The sequence below is a fragment of the Colobus angolensis genome, unplaced genomic scaffold (assembly GCF_000951035.1).
Source record: "Colobus angolensis palliatus isolate OR3802 unplaced genomic scaffold, Cang.pa_1.0 Scaffold2, whole genome shotgun sequence".
NCBI lineage: Eukaryota > Metazoa > Chordata > Mammalia > Primates > Cercopithecidae > Colobus > Colobus angolensis.
Genome location: NW_012115154.1, coordinates 3280223 through 3307290, shown reverse-complemented (window position 1 = coordinate 3307290; position 27068 = coordinate 3280223). Strand labels below are relative to the sequence as shown.

The 27068-nt window shown below is 48.7% G+C and overlaps 1 protein-coding gene across 1 annotated transcript in view; it reads right to left on the bottom strand.

Moving 5' to 3' along the window:
• Positions 1–4348: 4348 nt before the first annotated feature.
• Positions 4349–27068, bottom strand: part of STRA8 (stimulated by retinoic acid 8) — a 26780-nt gene continuing 4060 nt past the window's right edge. Inside the window, exons 2-9 of the mRNA XM_011941550.1 lie at positions 21957–22154; positions 19878–19953; positions 19323–19407; positions 17439–17465; positions 16050–16335; positions 10979–11052; positions 7631–7742; positions 4349–4423 (exon numbers count right to left, since the gene is read on the bottom strand). Coding sequence (XP_011796940.1) covers positions 4349–4423; positions 7631–7742; positions 10979–11052; positions 16050–16335; positions 17439–17465; positions 19323–19407; positions 19878–19953; positions 21957–22154 — 933 coding nt within the window. The remainder of the gene's footprint in view (positions 4424–7630; positions 7743–10978; positions 11053–16049; positions 16336–17438; positions 17466–19322; positions 19408–19877; positions 19954–21956; positions 22155–27068) is intronic.

Below are 27068 nucleotides of genomic sequence, written 5' to 3'. Positions count from 1 at the left end.
CTGCTCTTCTAAAACGCTTTCCACCTCTGCCTTTATTTTTTTAAATTTTTAAACTTTTTTCTTTTTGAGACTGAGCCTCACTGTCACTCAGGTTGGAGTGTAGTAGTGCGATTACAGATCACTGCAGCCTTGACCTCTGGGCTCAAGGGATCCTCCTGCCTCAGCCTCCTATGTAGCTGGGGCTACAGGCACGTGCCACCATACTCGGCTAATTTTTAAAAATACTTTGTGGAGACAGAGTCTCATCATGTTGCCCAGGCTGGTCTTGAACTGCTAGGCTCAAGCAATCGTCTGGCCTTGGCTTCCCAAAGTGCTAGGATTACAGACATGAGCCACCATACCCAGCCTCAGCTTCCTATTTCAGAGAAATCTGTAAAGAAGTAATCAGATGAGAAACTGTGCAAACACCTGTACTCCCAGCTTTGGTGCCCACTCCCAGCTTTGGTGCCCCTGCCCTTGGCTCTCCCTCCTGTTGGGTGAATGAGCTGCCTGGCTCCTCCCTGAAGCTGGTTCCTCCCCCTTGTACTCCAGAGCTCATTCCCTGATTCCCTGATTCCCTGATCAGCTCATTCCCTGATTCCTACTCAAGGGTTTCACTGCGGCAACTCTCCTGTCTGGCATCAAGTTTTCTCTTTCTTTCAGTAACGCATGTCAGCATATATGCCTGCTGTTATTTCTGCTATCTTAAAAAAAGACTTTTTTCTTAAAAAAAGATTTTTGTGAGTGTGTAGCATGGTAGGCTTAAAGTAACAGGGTCCTGCCCATCTAACATGCTGTAATAAATGTGCTAGGAGTTGAGGACCTGCGCTTAGCTGCTCCAGGAGTCCTGGATGCCTCTCACACCAGTCAAGAGCAGGCCCATCCTCCTTCCTGCTGCTTCTCTACCCACCAAAGTCCTTCAAATCCTGTCTGATTCTGCTGTTTGTTCCTTTTCCTTCGGTTGACAGCTCCAGGACTTCAGAATGTTCCCTATGTTCTCACCAAACAGCTGCCAGGCAGCCAGGCTCGGTTTTCCAAGTGGGCTTTCCTGTACTTTATTTTCATATCATGCTGTCCCCAGGCAGCCAAAGCAGGATGAACAGCAGGAGAAGAGCTCCAGGCCCTCTCCTGGAACAGCCTCCCGGTCTTCTCTCAGCTGTCCTTTTTTTTTTTTTTTTTTGTCGGAACACGTGGTTTCAGAGCTTCAGGGACAAGGCAGCTTTGAGAGAAGCATATGCAAGAAGGGACAGATTTCTGACATTTCCATACAAGCACAAAGGCTTGTTTTGTTCAGAATCAAGGTTGGAGAAGTAGCTGCTGGGTAAGAAGTAATTGACGAGATGGGCATGGGGTAATTAGCTTGATTCAATTAGCATGAGGTGGAACTGACTTACCCAAACTAGATGTCAGCTCAGCCCAGCCACCACCCACCCACACCATCTGCGCTCAATAAACATTTATCTGTTGGAGCTTTTTCTGCACATTCCAAGGTCGCTGTCAGAATCTGAATCTCCCGTTCTGACGATGCAGTGCCTAGAGCCAGGGCCTCGCAGCATCCCTCCTTCACCGCCAATCTTGCTTCTTCCCGCCTCCACTTGACCTCCATGGTCCCCCTCCCAGCCACCACCTAGAGGCGATGCACGTGGCCGGCAGAGTGAACTCCATTCCTACATCCTAATTCTTTAGCGGCAGAGCTTTTTTGTGATCTTATCCTTAAAACAACAAAATTGCTCTGCATTCATTAACTTACTGGGGATAAAAAGACAGAGTTAGAGGTGAGGCGATCTGAGATTCTTCTATTAAATGGTTTGGGGCTTCAGTTAAATCATTATTTCTTCATCTGTCAAATGGCAGTAATAACAGAGGCCCAAGCTCCATAGGGAGCTGTTGTAACAACAACATAAAAATCCCCAAGGGGTACCTGTGATGTTGGTTTCATGTGTCAAGCTGGCCAAGCTATAGTATCCAGTTATCAAATCAGGCACTTCTTTAGGGGGTGTTGTGAAGGCATTTTATAGGTGTGGTTTAACATCAACAACCAGTTCACTTTAAATTAAGAAGACTGCCCTTGGTGATGTGACTGGGACTCACCATCAATTAGCTGAAGGCCGTGAGAACAGAGCTGAGGTTTCTGGGAGGAGAAATTGTCTCAAGACCACAGTGCCACCCCCAGCCTGAGTTTCCAGCCTCCTTGGAAGTCCTGTAGATTTCAGACGTACAGTTCCCACAAACAGATAAACCAATTTCTTAAAATAAACCTCAGTGTCTCTATATCCTATTGGTGCTGTTTTTCTGCAGAACTCTGACTGCTACAGTACTGACTGATAAATGTAGGACGGTACCTTCCTGATACAGTCCTTGGTAGGGAGGAAGGGAGATTGAGAACCACGTGAAGATAGTTTTATGCAATAAATCCATCCCAGGCTATGCCAATACCCAAGGCTACAGGAGAGAAGCAGAGGGCTGTTGGGCTCACAACCCAGCACACGGTTTTGGGGGACACCTCCACATCCTGCTGAGGTCCTCTCTGACTAGGGGCTTCTGGCAGGTACGAATCAAGGAATGAAGTTGCAGCCTCGGACTAAATAGGATCAGGGTGGAGCTTGGTACAAAGAGGGAGGGGCTGGCTAGCACTGGCACACATTGCTTGAGGACCTATTATGTGCAAGCTGCATTTCTTCTTTCCCACACAACTGGCTTGGTGAGCCACTGGGGGTGGCCAGCCCCGGCTCCTGCAATCCTCTCTTTCCAGCAGGATTTCAGGCTGCCCCTGAGCACAAAGGCCCTTCCTGCCCAACTCCTGGAGAGCCTCCATGTGCCCACTCAGTGTGGTGATTTGTAAGTTGTAAAGGGCTGGCGAAGCTCCTATCCCTGCGCACCCCGGGGGGAGGTCCTTGAGTGTGGGCTCATGCATCTCAGGACCGCTTTGGAGTCACACAGGACTGGGTCTGGGTCCTAAGTCTTAGCCTGCTTTTCAGGCTCTTGCTAGGAGATAACACAGGCCAAGCCTTCGGGAGGGTTCAATGGAGGGGAGGGGCTGTTATGATGCCTTGAAAACTGTAAAGCGCCATGCAAGCCCATTCTCCCGGCACACCCTGAATTAGTCCGGGTTCGCCAGAGAAACAGAACCAAAAGATGTGTATGTATGTACATACAGAGAGAGAGGTGAAATAGTTATTTTAAGGAAGGGACCCATGCAGTTGTGGAGGTACAAGTCTCAAATCTGCAACGCCGGCAAGCAGGCTGGGAAGAGCCGCAGTTCAAGTCCAAAGCCGGACTTCTGGCAGGATTCCCTCTTTCTCCCGGGATGTCAGTCTCTTTTGATTCAGACCTTCAACCAATAGGAAGCATTCTGAGGATCATCTGCTTTACTGGAAGTCTCCTGACTTAAATGTTAATTTCATTAACAATACCTTCACAGAAACATCTAAAATAATGTTTGACCAAATTCCTGGGTACCACAGACTAGCCAGGTTGACACATAAAATTCCTTGGAAGTCCTGTAGATTTCAGACGTACAGTTCCCACAAACAGATAAACCAATTTCTTAAAATAAACCTCAGTGTCTCTATATCCTATTGGATATAGCTCACAAGAGAGAGGCCCCACAAGAGAGACAGAGGACCTCATAAGGCTTTATCCAAATGCTCACCAATAGAAGATGGTACACTGCACCACAGCGCTCCCACCAATGGAACACCGTGCAGCTCGTTTCCAACAATAATGAGATAGTGCTCTATCTGGGATATAGAGCTCACCCCTCACCCCCAGCGTCCAAGCCCAGGGAAATGTATGTATCCTTTGCCCAGAAGCCTCACCAGAAAGACCTCAGAACCCCGGGACCTCAGTGTAGCTCCCGTTCAGCTGACTTTATTACCAGGAGCAGCAGATGAATCTGGTTCCACCCAGCTGTCCTGCAGCACAGGGTTGAGGTCAGCACTTCCCCTGGCTCTCAGAGTGTGCAGAATGAGCAGATGGGCTCTGGAACGCTCTAGAACACATCAGGGCAATGCCCTGTGGCCAGGACATGCTGAATGTACCTGGGATTATGTCACCTCCAAGGACAGATCCTGCCTGTCCTCCTTGAAAGGCCCGTGGCCTGGGCCCCAGCTGTACTTTGTACCTCCTTAATAGGAGCACAATAGCAGCAGTCCAGCCCTTTGTGCCAAGTAGCCCTAAAAGACCAACATGAGACGATGCTTCTCTTATGCTTTATAATAATCAGAAACTAAAATCATCAAAATTCTTCTGGAACAACCCACTCCAAAGAGTCCTGGAGGCCAAGGCAGGTGCAACCTTAGCTGCCAGCATTCAACCTTGGCAACTGCCCACCTCATTGAGCCCCTCCCCTCCCAGCCCCTCTTCTGCATTACAAATCTTCATCATCAAAGGTCTCTGTGCACTGCAACATGATCATCTCTTCGTCAACAGGAAAGGATTCTTCCTGCAAGACACATAGTGGAAGAGGTTCACTTTTTATCTGTGGGTCTCAGGCCCCAGGCAGATGGGAAGGCTCCTGCATCTCTGGTGTGCCCAGCCCCCAGACTCTAGCCTATGTCTCTTCAGCTGCATTTTCACCTCCAGCTTGGGCCAGGAAGCAAAGGCTCTAAAGGGGGAAGGTCCCATTTCAATTTCACTCAGCTCAGCACTCTATGACCTCCAGAAAGGACAGAGCAGAACTGGCTTCTTTTTTATCCTGGGGATTTCCAGGGCCCCACAAGAGAGACAGAGGACCTCATAAGGCTTTATCCAAATGCTCACCAATAGAAGATGGTACACTGCACCACAGCGCTCCCACCAATGGAACACCGTGCAGCTCGTTTCCAACAATAATGAGATAGTGCTCTATCTGTGGGATACGCTATTTACAAAGGGCAAAGTGCAAAGCAATGTGTATCGTAGGCTACTACTATTTGTGTTTGAAAGAATATATAATATCTGTAGAATATCTTTGGATGAATGTACAAGAAACTGGTCACTGCAGTTGCCTCTGGGGGAGGGTATGGGGTAGGAAGCAAGGAAGAGAGAGAGAGAGACTAAGTAAGTGTCCATTGTATATCTTTTGGTAACTTGTAAATTTTATGCCATGTACATGAGTTACCTATTAGGTTTTTTGTTTGTTTGTTTGTTTGTTTTTAAGCAGCAGTACTGTGGCTGGTCATGGTGGCTCAATCCCTGTAATCCCAGCACTTTGGGAGGCCAAGGCAGGCGGATCACCTGAGGTTAAGAGTTTGAGACCAGCCTGGCCAATGTGGCAAAATCCTGTCTCTGCTAAAAATACAAAATAATTAGCTGGGCGTCGTGGTGTGCACCTGTAATCCCAGCTACTCGGGAGGCCATGGCACAAGAATCTCTTGAACCTGGGAGGCAGAGGTTGCAGTGAGCCAAGATCAAACCATGATTGCATGCCAGCCTGAGTAAAAAAAAAAGCAGCAGCAGTGTTTGCTTAGCAAGGGTTTCTCAGTCCCTAAAGGGACACTGTAAACAGTGATCCCAGCCAACCCCTCAGGACTCTCCATGACTTCTTCCTCTAAAAATACGTTCCTGAGGTTTTGCTCCTTCTATCTCTCTCCATCCCAGCTGAAAATGACGCCTGTAACTTGTCGGCCCTGCAGTTTGGGGTTGATCCCCATGGACCCAGGTGGCATCTCTGACCCCAGTCAACCATCTAATGAATGTGGGACCTGGTCCCAAGGGTGACATTCTGATAGTGGGGACAACCTCCACAAACGGAGCCTTTCCTGCCCTGGAGAAGCAGTTCCCATTCACCATGCTCTCCTGATAGGGGCAGGGAAATAGGGATCCAGAGTGTCAGGGAGGTGGGACCACAGCCTCCAGGCAAATCATGTGGGCCCCTTGTTCAGTGGGAAGACAATGGCTCAAGAGGTTGAGAGGAGAATGAAACTTTTCTGTTTACACCAGAGTCTATCAAAGCCTGAGTCCTCCTGCCCCAGAGCCACTTGGACAGCTCATTCAAAATGCAGATTTCTGGGCCCCGCTCTTGCAACGCTGAGGCATCGGGAATCTAGGAGTGCTGAAGTTTGGCATCTTTGCTTTGTTTTGTTGTTGTTGTTGTTTTGAGAGAGTCTCACTCTGTTGCCCAGGCTGGAGTACAGTGGCGTGATCTCAGCTCGCTGTAACCTCTGCCTTGTAGGCTAAACGATCCTCCAAACTCAGCCTCCTGAGTAGCTGGGACTACAGGCATGCACCACCACACCGAGCTAATTTTTGTATTTTTTGTAGTGATGAGGTTTCCTCACTATGTTGTCCAGACTGGTCTTGAAATCCTGAGCTCAAGTGATCTGCCCACCTCAGCCTCCCAAAGTGCTGGGATTCCAGGTGTGAGCCACCACGCCCGGCCACACCTTTGCTTTGTATGGACGCTAGAATCCCTGCTTGTTATCTTTTCTGCCACATGTGGAGAAGGAGGGAAAGCAAAGATTGTCCTTTTGTCTATTCTCAAAGTCTTGATAAAATGGGCTAATTTAACTGTATCTGAGAGAAAGAGGTGACAACTGGTCCAGGGGACAGTCACCCAAGGATTGGTGGGAAGGGGAGAGCAGACTGCAGGGGAGGGCTCCATGTGAGGATTCGCCACGGTCCCAGCAGAGGGAAACGAAGACTGAGTTGGAAAAGGGCAAGTTATACCTTAGCCTATTGAACAGGTGTCCTGACTATTTTTAAACAAACATTTGCTATTATTATAACTTCCCTTTTAAATAAGCAGTTGTATTATTGCTAAATTAGTGAAGAAAAATCCATGGCTATGAATCTGAAAGGACCTGTCCCCTTGGTGGCTCAGGCATAATCCCCCTTCCCTGACAAAAGCTTCCAGGAATGGCCCTCCTAACCAAGAGTCGCGCTACTCATAGCACTAAGTGGAACAATTTGGAAGCAGACATTACTATCCTTCAAAAGCTGGCAGCAAATATTACTGAAGATGATGAAAATTATAGAAGGTGATGCAATAGCTCAGTGTTTTGGCAAGGTGTCAAGGGTTCACACAACATTTATGAATGCCTGTTGAGAGTCAGGCCCCTGGGATAGGGTTCCTGCTTCAAAGGGCTCCAGTCCAGGTCTGCCTTAGAGCAGTTGTTCCCAACCTCTATGGAACCAGGGACCAGTTTCACGGAAGACAATTTTTCCACAGACCTGGGAGGCGAGGGTAGTTCCAGGATGGAACCGTTCCACCTCATATCGTCAGGCATTAGTTAGATTCTCATAAGGAGAGAGCAACCTAGACCCCTTGAATGAGCAGTTCATAATAGGGTCTGCGCTCCTATGAGAATCTAATGCCACCGCTGATCTGACAGGGGGCAGAGCTCAGGTGGTCAGGCTTACCCTCTGCTGTGCTGTTCCTAGCAGGCCATGGATCTGTACTGGTCTGTGGTCTAGGGATTTGGGACCCCTGCCTTCGAGGACACCTCTCTGTCTTTCCTGTTTCCCTGGCTATCTTCCATTCATTCTACAGGATGCATCAGGCTGAAGGTGACCGTTCATGGAGCAAGCTAGAGAGAATGAAAGAGTGTCCCCGCCCAGTGGCCCTTTATGGTATGACTGGGGTGAGGTGTGGTGAGGGCTGCCCTTAGGAGCCCTTTTTGCTATTTAAGCGAGGTGGGCGGAGGTACCACGGCCCTCTACTCTGTCTTACCTGCTTTACTTGAGTGTTTGCACAGCTAAGGCCTTTAAAAAAGTCGATGATCTGCATATAGAGCTGAAACTTCTCCTCTGGGTTTTCTGGGTTGCAGCTGGCAAGCATTGAACTGACAATAGAAAGGAAGAAGAGACAACAAATATTCAGGATCCTGATCTTTCAACTCTGCTCCCCCCTCCCCTGAAAGATTTGGGTTACAGTGTGAACCAAGCACTTGTAAATCCTCAGACAGCCCAGACCTCTCCTTGAAAGGTCTGTGTTACCTCTGCTCACATATCATGTCTGGAATCCCCTGGAAAATCGAGACTGTGGCGAGACTGACTCCTGTGCCCTAATTTAGTGTTCTGAGCTGTGGCTGCTGGAACAAGGGAACAAGAGTTCCTCTGTCCCTCAGTCAATCTTCTGCAGAATGCCCCCACGGTTCTGGTTGCACCGTGGCTGCTGAGGCAGCTCCAGAGCACGCTGCATGTCTTGAGTTCAGTTCGCTGAGCTGCCACTGCTCAGCAGGTCTAACGTGGAACTCAAGCCCTGGTGCAGAAACGAGGCCTGTTGTGCAGGTTCTTTTCCTCCCGCCTGTCTGGGACAAGGGGAGAAGCCCTGTGTGACTCAAGCTTATGTCACCATAAGCAGCACAATTTGGAAGCAGACATTAAAGTCCTTCAAAAGCTAACGGCAACTGTTATTGCGGGGCCTCAGAAGATGATGAGATAGCTCAGCCTTTAGGAAAGGTGGCAGGGGCTCATGCAACATTTAGGAATGCCCGCTAAGAGCCAGGCCCTGCAATGTGGGCCCTGCTTCAAAGGGCTCCTTGGAGCACAGAGGCTGTGTGTCTGCAGGACAGCTGGCACTCACTCATTGTGAGTCAGTAGGCAGCCCTCACTTCCTCCCAGGATGAGGCTCCACAGTCAGCTGAGGAACTCTCTGGCAGCAACCCCTGACTTTTCTAGGGTAAGTGGAATATTTTTAATAGATTGTTTTTCTGTTCCATCAGCAGTGCAGGGAGTTCTGAATATTGCTTGGCAAGGACAGGCTGGCAGCTTCTTGATGGCTGTCTTTGCAGCCCAAGCTCAGCACAGAAACAGGAATGTCTCTTCCAGCCAATTGCAGCAAAATGAAACTCAACTCACAGCTGAGAAGCGCTTGAGTCACTCTGTAAGGTCGATTTGGAGAGGACAAAGCCCTCCTCTGACAACCCCATTTCTCCCCAAGTCCATCTAGGCCTGGATGGAACAGGGAGAATGGAGGGAAAATGCTGATGTGTGGCCTGCCTGAAGCTCTGCCGAAAGGCCAGCTGGGTTACGGGGGACAGCTGTGGCCCCAAGGCCTCACAGGCACCCATAGGCCAGGCTCCCCTTGAGAGGACAATGGAGATATTCATTGGGATCACAAGGATATGTCACTTTCACTCCCAAAGCAGAAAAATGAAGCATCCAGGATTCTTTTTAGCCACGACAGCAGCACAGGTATCTGAAGAACCTGTGCCTTCAGGCCCTAAGACCACAGGTTTTTCAAGCAAAGCAGCAAGGGAATTTCAGTCCTAAATGGATTTCTCGCTCAGAAAACACTCCTTCAGGACATGGTTAGTCGAGCTGCTTCTTGTTTTAAAATCTTTTCACATCCTATTTTGTGTCTTCCCACTTCATGGGGTCAGCTATCCTTTTCTCCTCTCCTTCCATATCCATTTCCATCAGCACCATGGAAAGCAGCAACCCGCTTTTGCAGAACTCAGTCCCCTAAACTCAGGGCCCAGGCCTGTTTGCATGTTGGCCCTTATTCTCTGTGCCCCAGAGCCCCCTCCCACCTTCTCCTTCCAGGTCAGCTGGGAGAACTTGCCCACAAGCTGCCCTGGGTGCTACAGACTGATTGTTCTTCCAAAATTCATATGCTGAAGCCTAACCCCCAAGGTGATGGTGTTAGGAGGTGGGGGACTCTGGGAGATCATAGATTAGGGCATGAAGGTGGGCCCCTCATGATGGGATTAGTGCCCTTATAAAACAGGCCCCAGAGCCAGGCATTGTGGCTCACACCTGTAATCCTAGCACTTTGGGAGCCGAGGTGGGTGGATCATCTGAGGTCAGGGGTTCGAGACCAGCCTGGTCAACACGGCAAAACCCCGTCTCTGCTAAAAATACAAAAATTAGCCAAGCATAGTGGTATGCACCTGTAATCCCAGCTGCTGGGGAGGCTGAGGCAGGAGAATCACTTAAACCTGGGAGGTGGAGGTTGCAGTGAGCCAAGATCACACAACTACACTCCAACCTGGGTAACAGAGTGAGACTCTGTCTTAAAAAAAAAAAAAAAAATTAATAAAAAGAAATAGGTTCCAGAGAGATTTCTTGCCCCTTCACCATGTGAAGTTTTATCCGGAAGGTGCCCTCTGTGAAAAAACGAGGCTCTGACTCTGCTAACACCTTGATCATAGACTCCCCAGCCTCCAGAACCGTGAGAAATACATTTCTTTTGTTTATAAGCCATCCAGTCTATGGCATTTAGTATATAATGGACTTAAGGCAGGGATATAGCAGCCCTCAGCAGAGGTTAGCAGGACTAACACACACTGGGAATAGGGTGCACAGTGAACAGATGACTTTTCACAACCTACAGCTGATAACCTGGTGTGTCCCAGCCCTGCACCAGGATAGAAGAATTTTCTACTCTAAAGACACCACAGATAATGTCATCCCCAGGTTTGTGACACAATCCTAGAACCAGCTCACTTCCAGTCACAGAAAAAAAGGGGATCCCCAAGAATGCCCACTGAATTAGGCTCCGGATCTGCTTGGGCTCTGGGTCCCCACCCAAATCTCCTGTCGAATTATAATCCCCACGTGTCAAAGGCGGGGCCTGGTGGGGGTGGTGATTGAATCATGAGGGTGGATGTGCCCCTTGCTGTTCTCATGACAGAGGTCTCACAAGATCTGGTTGTTTGAAAAGTGTGTAGCACTTCCCCCTTCTTCACACTCTCTCCTGTTGCCACGTGAGGATTTACAGGTTTCCCCTTTGCTTTCCACCATGATTGTAAGTTGCCTGAGGCCGCCCCAGGCATGCCTCTTTTATAGCCTGTGGAAGTGTGAGTCACTTAAACCTCTTCTCTTTATAAATCACCCAGTCTCGGGTAGTTCTTTGTAGCAGTGTGAGAATGGACTAATACAACCCCCATCTAGGGGCTGCAGAGGAGGGGCTCCTGAACACCCCAGCAGGGGTGTGCGCACACACACACACACACCCCCCTCTCTCTGACTTACCACATTCGTGCACATGCAAACTCACACAAACACACCTGCACACACACAGTCTCACATCCCCCACACAGGGGCGCATGCTATCTCATACCCTCTTCCTCACCTGGAGCTAGATGTACTTGGAACCTCACTTTTGTCCAGGGAGTTTGCCACATCAAAGGCATCCTCAAAAAGGATCTGAAAGAAAGCACAACACTTCATGTGTGGGAAATAACTTGACAATTTCACGCTTGCTCTGGGCTGCCGGGGAGCGATGAGTGGAAAGCCGCTGTCTTTACACCACACCCCAGAGGGCATGCATGCCAGAGTGGGGGCCCACACCCAGGGGCTCTGCTTGGTGTTCTTCCCAGGGGGTGAATGCTAAACTCTAGCGTGCCCAGGACAAACTGCCAAGCCTGGAGGTGGCTGTGAGGGACAGGAATAAATAGGGATTGTGACTCCTCTTGCCGAAGAAGGTGGGAGCTCAGGTGTGAGATGTAATTACCAGAGCCTCAGTTTACCACTGAGAAAAAGTTCATCAAAACCTCCAAGGTGGACAGATTATTGGAGCCCAGGGTCCTCAGTCTAGCAGTCTCATGCCAGGGCAGCTGAATCCAGAGGGTCAGGAAGGCTCTGGGTTAGGCTGCAGGCAGGCCAACTCTCAGGCCTGCCCCTTGCTAGCTGTGTGACCTGGGACAAGTTACTTCATCTCACAAATCCTCCTCTATAAAATGGGAGTCACATCAGTGTCTACTCACAGGGCTATTCCAATAATTAAGTAAGATAATGTATGTGAAGTATCTGGTTACATTTGAACATTACCTACTTTATAACAGATATACCTGACACATAATTGAACATTACCTGCTTTAGAAGAGACACATATGTTCATTGTGGAAATTTTGGAAAATAGAAACAGATCAAGAAAATAAGAATTACTGAGAAACAATCCCACCCAGATGTTCATTGTTGACACATTGATCCAATTCTCTCCAGTCACTTCCCCCAGGTCTATAATATATATTTCCAATTTGGAATCTTGCTATTTAGACAGTTTTTCATCCTGCTTCCCCCTAATGTGTTAGAGAATATTAAATATGTTACAGAAATATGATTTACACTTATTTAGCAAATACGAATATGGGATGCCTAGTTACATTTTGAATTTCTGATAAAGAATGAATAATTTTTAGTATAAGAATGCTCCAAATCGTGCATGGGACGTTTTTGTATTAAAAATTTAACTGAACCTTGGGAGGCCCAGAAGGGCAGATCACGAGGTCAGGAGATCGAGACCATCCTGGCTAACATGGTGAAACCCCGTCTCTACTAAAAAAAAATACAAAAAAACTAGCCGGGCGCAGTGGCGGGCGCCTGTAGTCCCAGCTACTCGGGAGGCTGAGGCAGGAGAATGGCGTAAATCCGGGAGGCAGAGCTTGCAGTGAGCCGAGATCCGGCCACTGCACTCCAGCCTGGGCGGCAGAGCGAGACTCCGTCTCAAAAAAAAAAAAAAAAAAAAAAATTTAACTGGGCATGCTTTACTTTAACTGGCATCCCCTTTACACTGGCAGGTACTGGCAGGTTCTACCAGGGTCTCTCCTCTCCTCTCCCCTCCCTGCAACACACAGCTCTTTCAAGAGGATTGATGTCTGCCCTTTCAATTTGCTTCCTGGAACTGAATCCCTTGGGACTCTGGCCCCTCTCTTAGTTTTCCGAACATTTTCTGTAGTGCTTCTACGTGATATCTCTGTGGTCATTTCGAAGAAGATCTGGAAAAGGGCCACAGAAAGACCTGTGATCCAGTGTCCATCAGCTCTGAAGCCCATCAGCTCCATGTTGCTCCCTGGCAGGCCTGAAACAGGGACCGAGAACTGAAATTCCTGTCCTTAAGCAATCACCCCACCAGAGTTGCAGGCCACACATTGTGCTCACCTGTGCAAATCTCCCTCACAAGCCAGCCTGAGAGGGGACCCCACACCAGCCTCCACAGCCTTTCCAGAGCGCCACTACACTCACAGGGCAGCTCCTCTCTGAACTGAAATGGAGCAGTCCAGGGCCGCCCGGGCCCATCTGACCCCGCTGCTGTCCTCTAACACAACAGCTGTGCAGCAGAACCTCTCCAGGTGGACTAGGGGCTGCAGTGGTGTCACTGCACAGCAGGAGTAACTGTGGCTTTGTCCCTGCCTCGGGCATGGGAGTTCTCTGTTCTGCCTACCTTATCGCCCAGCCCTGGCCTGGCCTAAACCTGGGCACAGCAGCGCAGGCAGAGCCCTGCTTCTGGCCACAGCTGAGGGAATCTGCTGCCAGCTTCCCTTAATACCCAAAAAACCTCAGCCCATAGGCCTCCCTGAAAAACCCAGAAAAGCTGTTTCCATGATTTGGAGACATTAGATTCTGGTTGTTTTCTCTTTGGATGTGTTGGCATGCTGGCACAGTCAAGTTTGACAGAATGGCTCAGGCATTTGGTAGATACTGTCATGCATCACTTACTGATGGGGATAAGTTCTGAGAAATGTGTCCTTAGGCAACTTTGTCATGTGAACATCACAGAGTGTACTTATGCAAACCTAGATTGCATATGTATATATATCTTTTTTTGAGATGGAGCTTTACTCTTGTCCCCCAGGCTGGAGTGCAATGGTGCGATCTCGGCTCACTGCAACCTCCACCTCCCAGGTTCAAGTGATTCTCCTGCCTCAGCCTCCTAAGTAGCTGGGATTACAGGTGCTCGCCACCATGTCCAGCTAATTTTTGTATTTTTAGTAAAGATGGTGTTTCACCATGTTGGCCAGGCTGGTCTCGAACTCCTGACCTCAGATGATCCACCCACCTCGGCCTCCCAAAGTGCTGGAATTACAGACTAGAGTCACTGCACCCAGCCCATATATATATATATATATATTTTTTTTTTTCATATGGAAAACCAAAAATCCAAGTTCCATTACTGAAGATCGATTATTTCCCCTACTTGATCTGCAACGCCAATATCCAGTGCCGTATATCAGGTTTCCATATGTGCTCCATTATCATCTTATGGGACCACCATTGTATATGTGGTCTGTTGTTGCCCAAAACATCTTTACATAGCCCATGACTGTCTTTTCCTTTCATCTTCTTCATGTGAGACTCCAGGGCTTGGCACTTTGGGGGTGTAAACACATCTGTTTGGCTGCCCTTTCATACATGCCTTGGGTACCAGGTCCTAATCATCTGGCTCTCTTGAGCCATCATGGAACAGAACGCATCATGGTGGACCCAACATCAGAGGAAAACCAGATCAGAAGCCACAGTCTGGTGCACCCTTGCTTGGGGGTCAGGGAAAGGACCAAGGCAGTAGCTGGTAGGCCACTGAACATCTGCACCGGCGTTCCCTCCAATAGGATCCACTGCACCAGCCACCAGGAAAGCTTGTTAAAAACGCAGATCCTGAGGCCCCACCCTCAGCGGCTCTGATACAGTGGGTCTGGGATAGCAGCCTGGCACCTGACTTTTTTTTTTTTTTCTTTTTTGAGATAGAGTCTTGCTCTGTTGCCCAGGCTGGAGTGCAGTGACACGATCATAGCTCACTGCAGCCTTGACCTCCTGGGCTCAAAGGATCCTCCTGCCTCAGCCTCCTGAGTAGCTAGGACTACAGGTGTACACCACCACACCTCTCTACTTTTTAAAATTTTTGGTAGAGACACAGTCTCACTGTGTTGCCCAGGCTGGTCTCAAACTCCTGGGCTCAAGCAATGCTCCCACCTTGCTCGGCCTCCCTAAGTGCTGGGATTACAGGCGTGAGCCACCGCGCCTGGCCAGGCACCCTACGTTTGAAAAAAATTCCACAGGTGATTCAGCTGAGAAGCATCAGAGGAGATAATGGAGGGTTGACCATCAACAGGTGACCAAAGGGCAGAGTGGTGTGAAAAAATGTGTAATGAGAGAGAGAAACAGTCACTGAAGCGGGAGCTGGGTGTTCTGGGTAAGTCATGCTGCTGGCTAGGCCTGCAAACTGGAAGGACAGGAATGAGGGTGACATCTGTCCGTCTCCAGGTTTGGGCCTGATAGCTGAGGAACTTTCTAAAAAATGGAGGCATTCCAGGGCTGTAACCCCAGGGTCAGAGTCAATCGGAGGCTCTCTGGCCCTAAGACTCCACAGAGAGACACTGGGAAACTAGCATGTCGTCTCTTCAAAGGCGCCCCGACTGAGGAGCATTTGGAAAGTCAGGACAAGGGGGTGGCATGTATCAGGTGGAAGCCATGGATGCTAAATGTCCACGAAGCACAGGGCATGTGCAGAGTGCGAATCGTCTGCCCCACTAGAGGAGCGAGCGCAGCCTGGGCTGTGTGGTAGAGCAGTGTTCTGAGGCCGTCCTCATTCTGGAGGAGCAGCTGTGGGCCCACTTTTATCTCCGTGCTGGGCAACCTCAAATGCTACCTGATGTTCTGCTTTGCAGACTATGGCCACGGCCATCGTGACTAGCGTACTGAACGCTGAGAAATGCATTTACAGTGGCAGTTGTTGTGACCTCCCCTTCGCAGAGCGGTCCCAGTGCTCTTTAGGGTGGGAACTGACCGCCTTTCAAGGGCTGGACCTGATTGGTCCAAGTGTGATCCACTCTATGGCCAGTCATTGGCTCAGCAGGTTGGCAATTTGGCCAGTTCCGGCCAATGAGAGGGGAGGAGCGGTTCTGGAAAACTTCTGCCTTAACCCTTAAGAAAGAGCTTTCATAAGAAATCTTTTGTCTTACCTGATGTAAAGCAGGAAGAATGACCGTTCGATTGCTCTAGCTGCCATTCCACAGCCACAGGGGCCGGGGGAGGTGGGGAGGGGAGGGAAAGATAAACCAGGCAGAGCCAAAGGAGGCCAGAATCCAAGCGGATATGGTGAGCTCCTCTGCCTCCTCGGACCTCCCGGGTGTGAGGAGTGCATTTCTTCATGGTTTAATAATCCAGGCCCTAGCAGCCCAAAGAATCCTAACTGAGACAACCTCCCAAGCCTTGTCTTCTGCCATCCCCAGGGAAAGGCCAGGAAACTAACCGCAGAAAAAGAAATACTGTTCCGTGGCCCCAAGGATAAGAAAATTGGAAACCTACCTTGGGAGCCGGAAGGCAAACTGCATCTCCGACCTGCTAAATGCAAAGCCCTGGTGTCCCCGGGCGAGGGCGAGGGTGGTTGCTGCTCCCCATCCACGCCACCAGGCAGGCCTGCTCACCTCCTCGGGCGTGGAGACCAGCGAGCAGCTGGCCCCCTGGCTGTCCACGCCGCTGTCCTTCACGCTGCCCTCGGCACAGGCCGGCTCTCGGCAGGCCTCCGCCAGGCTCGCAGGGCCGCGGTGCTTCTGCGCCCAGGCCTGCCGGAGGCTGGCCTTCCTCTCCTCCGAGAGGTTCTGCCACAGGTGGGAGATGGCCGCAGAGACGATAGGCAGCGCCGCCTCCTGCGGAGTAATGATCCCGCTGCCGGTGAGAAGGTCCATCGTCTGTTTGTAAAAGTTGAGATACCTGGAATAGAAGCGGTGCCGTCTCGCACCCTTGAAGCTCCCTCTCGAAGCGTCTTCCCGGGATTCGGTTCATGGCGTGGACCCCAGCACACAGGCCCCGCCATGGCGCCACGGCTCACCAGGGGCTTAGACTTCTCTGACTCTGCACGCCCATGGCCCTTGGAGAGCAGAGCCTTCTTGGGGGCCATGAAGGACATAGACTTGGGTTTTGGGGCCCCTCCCTGAGTTCTCCCAGTCCCTGCCCCGTGAAGCCCTCAGTGTTAGACAGAAGCAGGTAAGAGGCGTAGCTGCCTCGGCTCTCATCCTAAGGGAATATTCTTTAAAATTCCGAGCCCATGAATGTGTGGGCATGATTAGACTCCAGCTTTATCCTGCAGCCCGAAAGTCAGGCTTGGCTGTGGAGACAGCCTCCTGCTGTTGAGCCAACTCCTCTGGAAGCCAACATGGCTGCTGAGGGGCCTTGAGTCTGTGGAGGAGGCGGTGGCAAGGTACGTCTGAGCCAGCCATTCCTATCTTTCCTACTAGAAGACCAGTGCGGACTTGTGGGGGGGGGTGTTTTGGGGGAAAGGGGGGTTAGCCCTCATAATCACCATCAGCTGTGCCCCCCACAAGGCACCCCAAATAAACACCCAGTCTAAGTAAAAACACTGTATGAGTGTATGTGCTATGCTAATGTAGCTTCGAGACTATTTCTTTAGCCTCTCTGCCAGTCCTGTCCCTGAGCCCCTCCCATATGAAAATCCTGGAGAGTTCCTGATTCAGGGCCTAGTATGAACCGTTCACACCAGCTGGGTACACAACTGCAGCATATTCCAGCCAGAACCTCTGTCCCCTTCCCCCTGGGAGGGAGCTCCATGGGTGCACAAAGCCACCCCACCCAGCTGTTCACACCGTTCAAATTCCATGAGGTCAGGCGACAAAGTGCCTGGGGAGTATAAGAGCACTTTTTTCTCCTCTTCTTCCTCCTCCTCTTCTTCCTCCTCCTCTTCCTCCTCCTCCTCTTCCTCCTCCTCCTCCTCTTCTTCCTCCTCCTCTTCTTCTTGATCTTCCTCTTCCCCGTCTTCCCCCTCCTCAGCATCCTTCCTGACTGCCTCAGTTGGGCACCAAGGGGAGGAACCATTCTGAGAAAAACTGTTTGACAGCAGGCTGGGAAAGAAAACAAACAAGACAACTATAGACTAATATCCCTCATGAATATGGACAAGACATTCTTAGCAACTTTAGCAAGTATACATGTATATGTATGTGTGTGTAGGTGTACACATCACGACCAAATGGATTTTTCCTAGGAATGCAAGATAACTGGTTCAACATTTGAAAATCAATCAATGCAATTCAGCATATCAACAGACTACAGAAGAAAAACCTCAATAGATGCAGAAAAGGCATCTGACAAAATCAACATCCATGAATGATAACAACTCTCAGCAAACTCGAAAAAAAAGGGAGTTTTGTTAACCTGATAAAGGGTATCTCAGAAAAAACCTACCACTAACATCATGCTTAATGGCAAAAGACAGTTTCCCCTCTCAATCAGGAATAAGGTGAGGCTGTCCACTCTTACTACTTCTATTCAAAATTGTTCCGGAGGTTCTAGCCAGTCCAGTAAGGCAAGCAAAAGAAATTAAAGGAATATAGATTGGAGCAGAAGAAACAAATCTATCTTTATTTGCACACAGTGTGATTATCTGTGTAGAAAAATCTCAAATAATCTACAAACATGTCATTAGAACCAAGAAGGGAATTGAGCAAGGTTGCAGAAGACAATGTCAGAATATAAAAATCAATAATATTGTTACATAGTAGCAATGAATAATTGGAAATTGAAATTTTAAAAAGCATCATTTACAATAGCATGAAAAAATGACATACTTAGGTTTAAACCAAAAGCTCAATCCATTAAAAAAAGGATAAATTGGACTCATCAAAATCTGCAAATTCTGCTCTTCAAAAGACACCTTGAAGAGAATGAAACAGTAGGATACAATTTAGAAAAGTCATGACCCGCACCCAGGATCTCTTTATGCTTGTAGGAATAATCCCCAAGGTACCGTGTTGAGTTAAAAAAGCAAGCTCGGCTGGGCACGGTGGCTCACGCCTCCCAACACTTTGGGAGGCCAAGGCGGGTAGACACCTTCAGATCAGGAGTTTGAGACCAGCTTGGCCAATGTGGTGAAACCCCGTCTCTACTAAAAATACAAAAACTAGCCAGGTATGGTGGCGGGTGCCTGTAATCCCAGCTACTCAGGAGCCTGAGGCAGGAGAATCTCATGAACCTGGGAGGCAGAGATGGCAGTGAACTGAGATCATGCCACTGCAGTCTAGCCTGGCTGATAGAGTGAGACTCCATCTCAAAAAACAAAACAAAACAAAAACAAAAACAAAAAACAAAAAACCATGAGATTATAAAAGTACATTTCTCAGATCAGTTTCTCCTTCAAATTATGAATGTGACATATTAATAATGTTCCCCTTTCAGCATTTGTGACACCTTTTCTTAGGTTCTCAGGAGGCCTGGAATATAGACTGAGATTTACATTTTCCTGATTGTCATATGTAGCCTCCAAGAAAGCCATTAGTTGTGGCTTTAAAAAATACATATAGAAAAAGCTACAATATAATATAAACACTATGGTCTAATTTCTCTAAAGAATAATGTGCAACTTTTTAAAAAACTTGATGGATTTTCTTGAAAATTAACATTGATTTTCTTTGAGTTCTGAAGTAATATATATTTTTGGGCTTTTGTGTATTTTCTGCATCTTCTATGATAAGCATGGATCATTTTTATAATTGGGAAAGAATTGAATGCATGTTACTAGAATAAAAGAGAAAGGAATGGTCTCCAGCATATGGCTGTTTTGAATGGTGAGCAGCAGCCCTGATAGTTCTGCAGGCCGGAAGGGAAGGGTGAGTTGCTACCAGACAGTACTGATGGCTGTGAGGACACAGCAGGTCCCCAGGTTCCTGGGGTTTGTGGTGTCTTACCTGTCATTTTCAGAATACATGCTGGCATATTCTTTCTTGACCTCCTCTAAGCTGCTTGCATGCCCATCCTCCAGGTTGAAGGATGCTATTGGGGAGTTGAAGGCCAGGAACACAAAGAGAAAAGTCAGGCCTCTGTTGGAGTCTGTCCCACCCTTCTGGCCCAGGTGGGCCATGGGTGGGACCCCGAACCCTCCAGGGTCAGCATTAGGGAGACCAGAGCCCAGTTTCTCCTTCTAGGTGTGAGGGGAGAGCCTTAGACAAGCAACAGCCCACTTTTCCTCTGGCCTCTGAAGATGAGATCAGGTGCCTTCAGCAGCACTCCAGTAGGGAACTCATCAAAGTCTCATGTCCTGGTGACTCTGGCCGGTCTTGCTGGACTGCAGGCTCACTAAGGACAGAGACCCTCAACATTGGCCCAAGCACAGTTCCTGGCACACAGTAGGCCCTCAATAAACATTCATTGATTCATTGTAACCCAAATTCTGTTTTCAACAGAAAAACAGAACCAGTTTTCTCCAGGGAGGGAGATGGGGTTGGCAAGTAGGGATCCATTACCTTTCAGCTTCAACAAATTATCCAGGGTTTGCTCCAGTTCTGGAATATGACTCTTTGCCTTATTCAGAACCTGCCACTGAGGATAGACAGACAATGCTGAAAGCCAACCTCTCACTGCAGAGACTGGTTTTGTGGACCAAGGAATCCCTTCCCAGGACTGAGGCCACGCTCCCTCAGATGAAAAGTCACATCCCTTAACTTCGTCAGTGAAAAGAATAGGAAGTTCGTTCTGATGCACAGGAGGCACTAAGTTTTGTTTGTAGCCTAGAAATGGGTTCTCACCAAAATGTCAAAGGATTTGGAAAGAGTTAAGCTTTGTTCAGCAAATTGCTAGTGCTGTAGAAAGGCAAATGACTACAGAGGCGGCTTGAAGGTGGAATAAGGAGTGATGAAAGAGGCACAGTCTGCATGAACGTCAACCCCAGGCTTGCACAAAGCAGAGCTAGACTCCAGCTCAGTTGTAACATTGTGCAAAGGGCTAGTTAATATTAAATGTCCTATTCTCCCACTATTTTTATTTGCTAACTGCATACGCTCCAGATGATCTAAAAACTTATCAAATGCTGTCAACCCAAACTCTAAATTTCCCTCTTTCTTTTTTTCCCTCCCTCTCTCCCTTCCTCCCTCCCCTCCCTTCTGCTTCCCTCCCTCCCTCCTTCATTCCTTTCTTCCTTCCTTCCTTCCAACTTCCTTCCTTTTTTTCTCCCTCCCTCCCTTCCTTCCTCCCTCCCTTCCTTCCTTCCTTCCTTCTTTCCTTCCTTCCTTCCTTCCTTTTTCTTTCCCTCCTCCTCTCTCTTCCTTCCTTCTTCCCTCCTTCCTTCCTGTATGTGACAGTATTAAAGTCAAAATGGTAGCAGCAAGATCATTCAAAAACGAGCAATGCTAAATGTTGTTTGTTAGGCTGACCACCTATATCTGTCAGGGGCTGTATGTATCCTTGGGCATGTACAAGGGCAAAACTGTGTGCTAAGTCCCAGGGATACGGAGTACATAAGACAGTCCCCACTCTCAGGGTGCTGACCTCTGACAGGGAAGACAAGCATGGAAACAACCCCTCATAACACAAGATAGAATTAAGTAGGTACTAACAGGGGGTAGAAGCAAAGGGCTGTGGAAATGTACAAGGAGGAGGGAATAGTCCAACTGGAGGGGTCCAGAAGATTCCATGGAGCAGGGCAGCTGAGCAGAGTAAGCCAAGCTCAGCTTTGAAGTGTGCACAGAATCCCAAAGGCAGAGCTAACTGCATGAGCAGAGACACAGAGGCCATGAGAGGCGGGCGTGGCTCAGGGAACTGCTGCAGCGAGATGTGGCCAGAGTGTGGGGCGGGCATGGGCGGGACCCCAAAGCAGCTGGGGGCAGAGCAGCCTGGGATTTCACATTCTAGATTCCAAGGATTCTGGTGGGTGCCTAAAAAGGAGACTTGAGGGGAGTTGGAGTCACAGCGCTCTGCCAGCCCGAAGAGAAGCTGAAGGGAACCACAGCTGCACCATAACACAGTCAGTTGCAAGCCCCCTGAGCACTCCTATGTGTTTTGCTCTCCCCAGTCCCAGAGTTCATGTCCATGCTGGTGGGTCAGCAAGGACTTGGAACTCGGGGCTGACTGATTTCCAGCATCTGGGGCTTGTTCGTAGGGTGGAAAGATGATTCTCCAGCTGCTATGGTCTAAATGTTTGTGTCCCCTCAAAATTTAGTATGTTGAGACCCAATCCCCGATATGATGCTATTAAGAGGTGGGGGCTTTTGGAAGGTGATTAAGCTGATTGGTGCCCTTACAAGAGAGTCCTGAGGGAACCTGTTTGTCTTTCCCCCGTGTGAGGACACAGCAAGACAGCCCTGTCTATGAACCAGACAGCACGCCCTCACCAGACACCCAATCTGATGGCACCTGTGACTTGGACAGAACCAGGAGCAATAAACTTCTGTTGTTTATAAATTACGCTGTCTAGGGCATTTGTCGCTACCCCAGCCGTAGTGGCAGCTCCAGGCCAGTCCCTGCCTTGCAGCACAGTCAGTCCTCCACACGTGAAAACGTCTCCTCCCCTGTGGAAATGTCCCCTCTCCTCCTCCAGGTCCCCATACCTTTGAGGCTGTGAGATCAGACTGAGAGTACACTGTCCTCCTGAGGTTGTTGAAGAGCGCTGCCAGGGTGGCTCGGTGGCGGGCCTGGGACAGGCGTCTCCGGGCCACCCGATGCTCAAGCTCCTGCAGCTGTGCTGGCAGCTGGGGTGTTGCTCTGTCATGGGGGTTGCTGCTTTCTTCAGGGGTTGCCATTATAAGCTGTAATGTACTATTATGCTTTTTTTGCCCTAGATAATAAAAATACAATATTAAAGGAAAAGGAAGACAAATTGAGGCAGGCAGAAAGGAGGTACCCTTCCCAAGTAAAGGCCCCAAATTCATTCCCTCATGAATTCAGTTATTGGCAAGATTTACAGTGACAGAAATTTGAGAAGTTTACAAAAGCCCTTTGAAGGTGATGTTGATCAATTGCTAATTAAGAAAAGTAGATGGAGAGTATACACGGTCAACACAAATTCTGTTATTGAAACTCAACTCCTAAAATTGCAAACCACCCATATAGGACTTAACAGTTGAGGGGCCCTGGGACTTACCTCGAAAGGTTCCAACACATTGCAGGTACTCACCAGACACTTGTTAATTTCAGGGGTTAATTTTAAGCATGGCCAAGGAAAGCAGCCATACCCTGAGATCTCAGGCTTTACTTTAGTCTGTTCAAAGCCGAACAAGTACTTGTCCCCACTGTGAGGTCTTTGTCTACCTTAAGAATGCCACCTCTTTGATGTGGGTAGTAGTTACACAGGTGTATACATATGAAAATAATCCCTCAAGGAGTACACTTTAGACTTGTGAATTTTTCTGCGATATACCTCAAGGAAAAAAAAAAAAGAAAACAAGAAAATTCACTTCACCACCTGTGCAAGCAAGAAGTCACCCGATGACAGAGAAGTGACAGCCATTTTGCCTTATCTTGCCTCTAGTGGGTTCTGGAGGTGATCACTGTGTCCTTCTTTGTCACATCTGAGCTTACAAGCAAGAAGCCCTTCCCTAGGAGAGGTGATTCTGGGACTCACATGTAGTTGTTTTAATAAGATACAGGGGCCAGGGCCTTTTACCTGAGCCATAGAGCCTTCCATCAGGCCTCACCCCACCACTCAGAGAGCTACTCCCCGCTTGCCTGCCTGCTGTTTGAACAGGGAGGCTGCGACTTCGTCCCTTCTGTACCCTCAGTGCATAACACAGAGCCTGACCCCATTAGGTCCTCAGTGATGGAGTTTCTGATGAATTACAGGGAGAGGTTTCCACTAGGTCCACTCCCCGCTGAGCTCAGTCCTGCCGTACAGAGACAATGCATGACCTCCGCCAAGGGTTTGTTAACTTTGAGGTATGTTAGGGTCACATGTGGAGACTGTTGAAAATATACATGCCCAGGCCCTGTGTCGAAAACATCGGATCTGAACCCAGCGTGCAGCTCCCCCGGTGATTCTTAGATTTTCACAATTTGAGAGCCACCAGTAACTCTTGATTTGTGTGTCAAGCATCACCACAGCTGGCAGCAGCTGGAAACAGAGTCTTCATTAAGGGATTATGGGGAAGGGAGATGGACGACACCTTTCCCACTATGTTTTAGTACGGAAAATAGGCCAATGAGATGGTAAACCCAATCAGGCAGTGTGGGATGTTAAAACACTTTTTAGGTCAGAAAACAACTTCTCATCAATAATCTGGTCTTCCCCAGTGTATCAACTTTTCCTTGTTTTGCTTCTTGGAACAGGGCAGGAAGATGGGAACGGTGATGCTGTGGTTGCCCACGCTGGTCCCTGCATGTCTCTATCACATCTGTTACCAGGAGTTACACTGTGGTATCTTCCAAGGGAAAACAGCGTGAATCTGCAGAGGCCCCTCAAGCCCAGCTCCAGGGTTATGTTAGATTAGAGCCTATGCCTTTATGGTCTTCAATTTCCAGACACCAACTAATCTTTAATAGGAAGCAAAGTGAAACTGTGAAGATTTTGAACTGCCCAGGGAAAATGAGAACTTTTTGAACAGAAGAATGTAGGGTTTTTTTGGTTTTTTTGTTTTTACTTGTTTAAATTAAGGAGCAACAGATATGCCTGGACACCAGGGGATTTAGGCTAACATACATAAAAAAGGAAGCAGGTGGGAAGCATTGTTCTAGATGAATAGAGGTATAAAAATAACAGGGTCCTCCCAGGACCTCAAGTTCTCTAACAGTCTCAGGATACTAACACCAAAGGCCTCTGGGCTTGTAGGGAGTCTGGAGTTCTCCCAATGCCAGTGCTGGGTGTCCTCCCTTCTGCCCAAACAAGCTCAGCCTGAAATTCCTGGATGGCTGCGTGGACAGTTTCAGCCCCGGACAAGGGTGCAGTCCTCTGCCTCCCCGATAGGGAGCAGATTTCCCACCAATCGCCTCTAGGGGCCGCCAGGGCTGCTCACCCCTAGGGGACAGCCCCACAGCCTGCTGGCCAAGGTGCCTGGAGCCGTGGCCTCCATCTTGCCTGCCCCTAGGCGCCCCCTGGTCAGGAGCTGGGGGAAATTTCCACGCCCCACTGGCTCAGGGATGGGGCACACAGCGGGAAGAATGGGAGACGACCCTCCTACTCTGCTTTAAGGGCAGAATCAAGCCCTGGAGATGTTACTCTTAATTAGACCTTGAGTGATTTTCAGTGTCTTCTCTCTAGAGCCTGCCTTCTGCTCACAAGGCATTCTTTCCAAGTTATTTCGATTGACTTGGAATTTTTTCTTCTCTGTGGCCCTGACGGGGTCTTAGGTAGATCTTTGTTAGACAGAGCTTTTTTTTTCTTTTGAGACGGAGTCTCGCTCTGTCGCCCGGGGTTGGAGTGCAGTGGCGTGGATCTCGGCTCACTGCAGCCTCCGCCTCCCGGGTTCAGTTCAAGCGATTTTCCTGCCTCAGCCTCCGGAGTAGCTGGGATTACAGGCGCCCGCCACCACGCCTGGCTAATTTTTGTATTTTTAGTAGAGAAGGGGGGGTTTCACCATGTTGGTCAGGCTGGTCTCGAACTCCTGACCTCGTGATCCGCCCGCCTCGGCCTCCCAAAGTGCAGGGATTACAGGCGTGAGCCACCGCGCCCGGCCAACAGAGCTCTTTTTATCTAATAATAACACGTAGGTCTGTCCCGTCAGCACCTGTGACTTGTGTGAAGGGCTGGCTGGCCTGGAACAAGTGCCTCAGAAGTTACTGTCTAGGATGGGGAGAGGAGGGCAGGACCCTCCGCCTCATTCCAAGATTAGCCGTTTGACTAGGAAGGGGCAATGAAACATACTGTGAAAGGGGGAGCTAACTATTGTAAAAATGAGATCAAGAAGTGATCTGTTATTTCAAAACAAAACTCTGCTCTCCTAAAAGCCCTCTGCAGTTCAAAGTATGTCAAAGAAACTGCTCTCAGCAGTGTAAGGAATTACAGCAGTGTAGAGAAAATATTCTGGAACTCTCCTCCCTAGGGCCTGGAACTGCATTTTAATAGCCTTGAAAACTCAGAATCTCCCAATTGCCCCTTTGGTTTGCTCCCCTGCTCACCAATCTTTATTCCATGACCCACTGCCCCTCCTTCCATCTATAACACCATCTCTGTCTACCCAGGTCTGCAGTTTCTATGGATCTAGAGCCAACTTGCCCTTCAATTCCCGGTTTAAGTCCCAATTCCTTTAATGAGTTTCCCAGTCCCAGGTCACACTGGTTTCTAAGTCAATCATGTTCTGGCAACAACTCAGAAAAATCTTTGGTCAGGACCTGTGTGTCAAGCATCAGTTGTGTCCCTCCCAGGAAGTGGTACCATGCATAGACATAGATGATTAACTCAAGCTTCCCTTTCTTGGCTGCCTCTTCTAAGCTAAAACCACTGAGAATTCTATTGCCTGGACTACTAAGACAAAAATCTCCCAAACATGGGGATGGGCAGAGACACTGGGTTGAATGAGCTAAAGGAAAATGAAGATTAAGAGAAAAGCTTGGTGGGTGGAGGGGAAATAACATCTCAGTTCCACCCTAACCCAAAAGACCTCTCTGCATCCCCTTGAGAAGCCTTCAAAATCTCTTTCAAGGTGATGTTGGTCAGTTGCTAATTAAGAAAGGTAGTGAAGATTATATAGGGTGAAGAAGCTGGATATCCTATCCAGACTTGGAAAACTGGTCATGCTTGGAGAGGTGAATGTGAATGTTTGGGCACCTAAAATGCGTGAGAATTGAGGGAACTCACTATGGAGATAGTAGTTTGAAGGAAGCTAATCTTAAGGACGATGCAGAGACACAGTCAAAGATGGGATGAGCTGGTAAAGGGAAAGGCAAGTTGGGTTATGGATTGGCTTGAGACCTGGGTCATAACCATAGCTTCAGGCTAACCCACCTTGTGACCTTGTGACTTTGGATGAGGCAAGAAATCTCTCTAGTACACACACACACACACACACACACACACACACACACACATATATATATATAAAAAGATGGTGTCTCACTATGTTGTCCAGGCTGGTCTTGAATGCCTGGGCTCAAGTGAATCTCCTGCCTCAGCCTTCTAAAGTGTTGGCCTTACAGACATGAACCACCACCTCTGGCCTCTAGTTCTTAATTTTTTTTTCTTGTTGTTTTCCTCTTTTGAGATAGGGTCTCGCTCCATTGCCTAGACTGGAGTGCAGTGGCAAGCTCATAGCTCATTGCAGCCTCGAACTCCTAGGCTCAAGTGATCCTCCCACTTCATCCTCCTGAGTAGTTGGGACTACAGATGTGCACCACTGGGCCTGGCTAAATTTTTCTGTAGAGACAGGGTCTCACTATGTTGCCCAGGTTGGGCTCAAGTGATCTTCCCATTTTGGCTTCCCAGAGTGCTGGGATTACAGGCATGAACCACCATGTCCGGCCTTAATTTATTTATCTACATAAAAGGTAAAAATTCTTTAACTAGATTATAGTCTGAACGTTTTTGTTTTTAAAAGGTCATTGCCAGCTGGGCACGGTGGCTCATGCCTGTAATTCCAGCACATTGGGGGGCCAAGGCAGGCAAATCACCTGAGGTAAGGAGTTCGAGACCAGCCTGGCCAACATGGTGAAACCTCATCTCTTACTAAAAATGGAAAAATTAGCTGGCATGGTGGCAGGCACCTGTAATCCCAGTTACTCAGGAGGCTGAGACA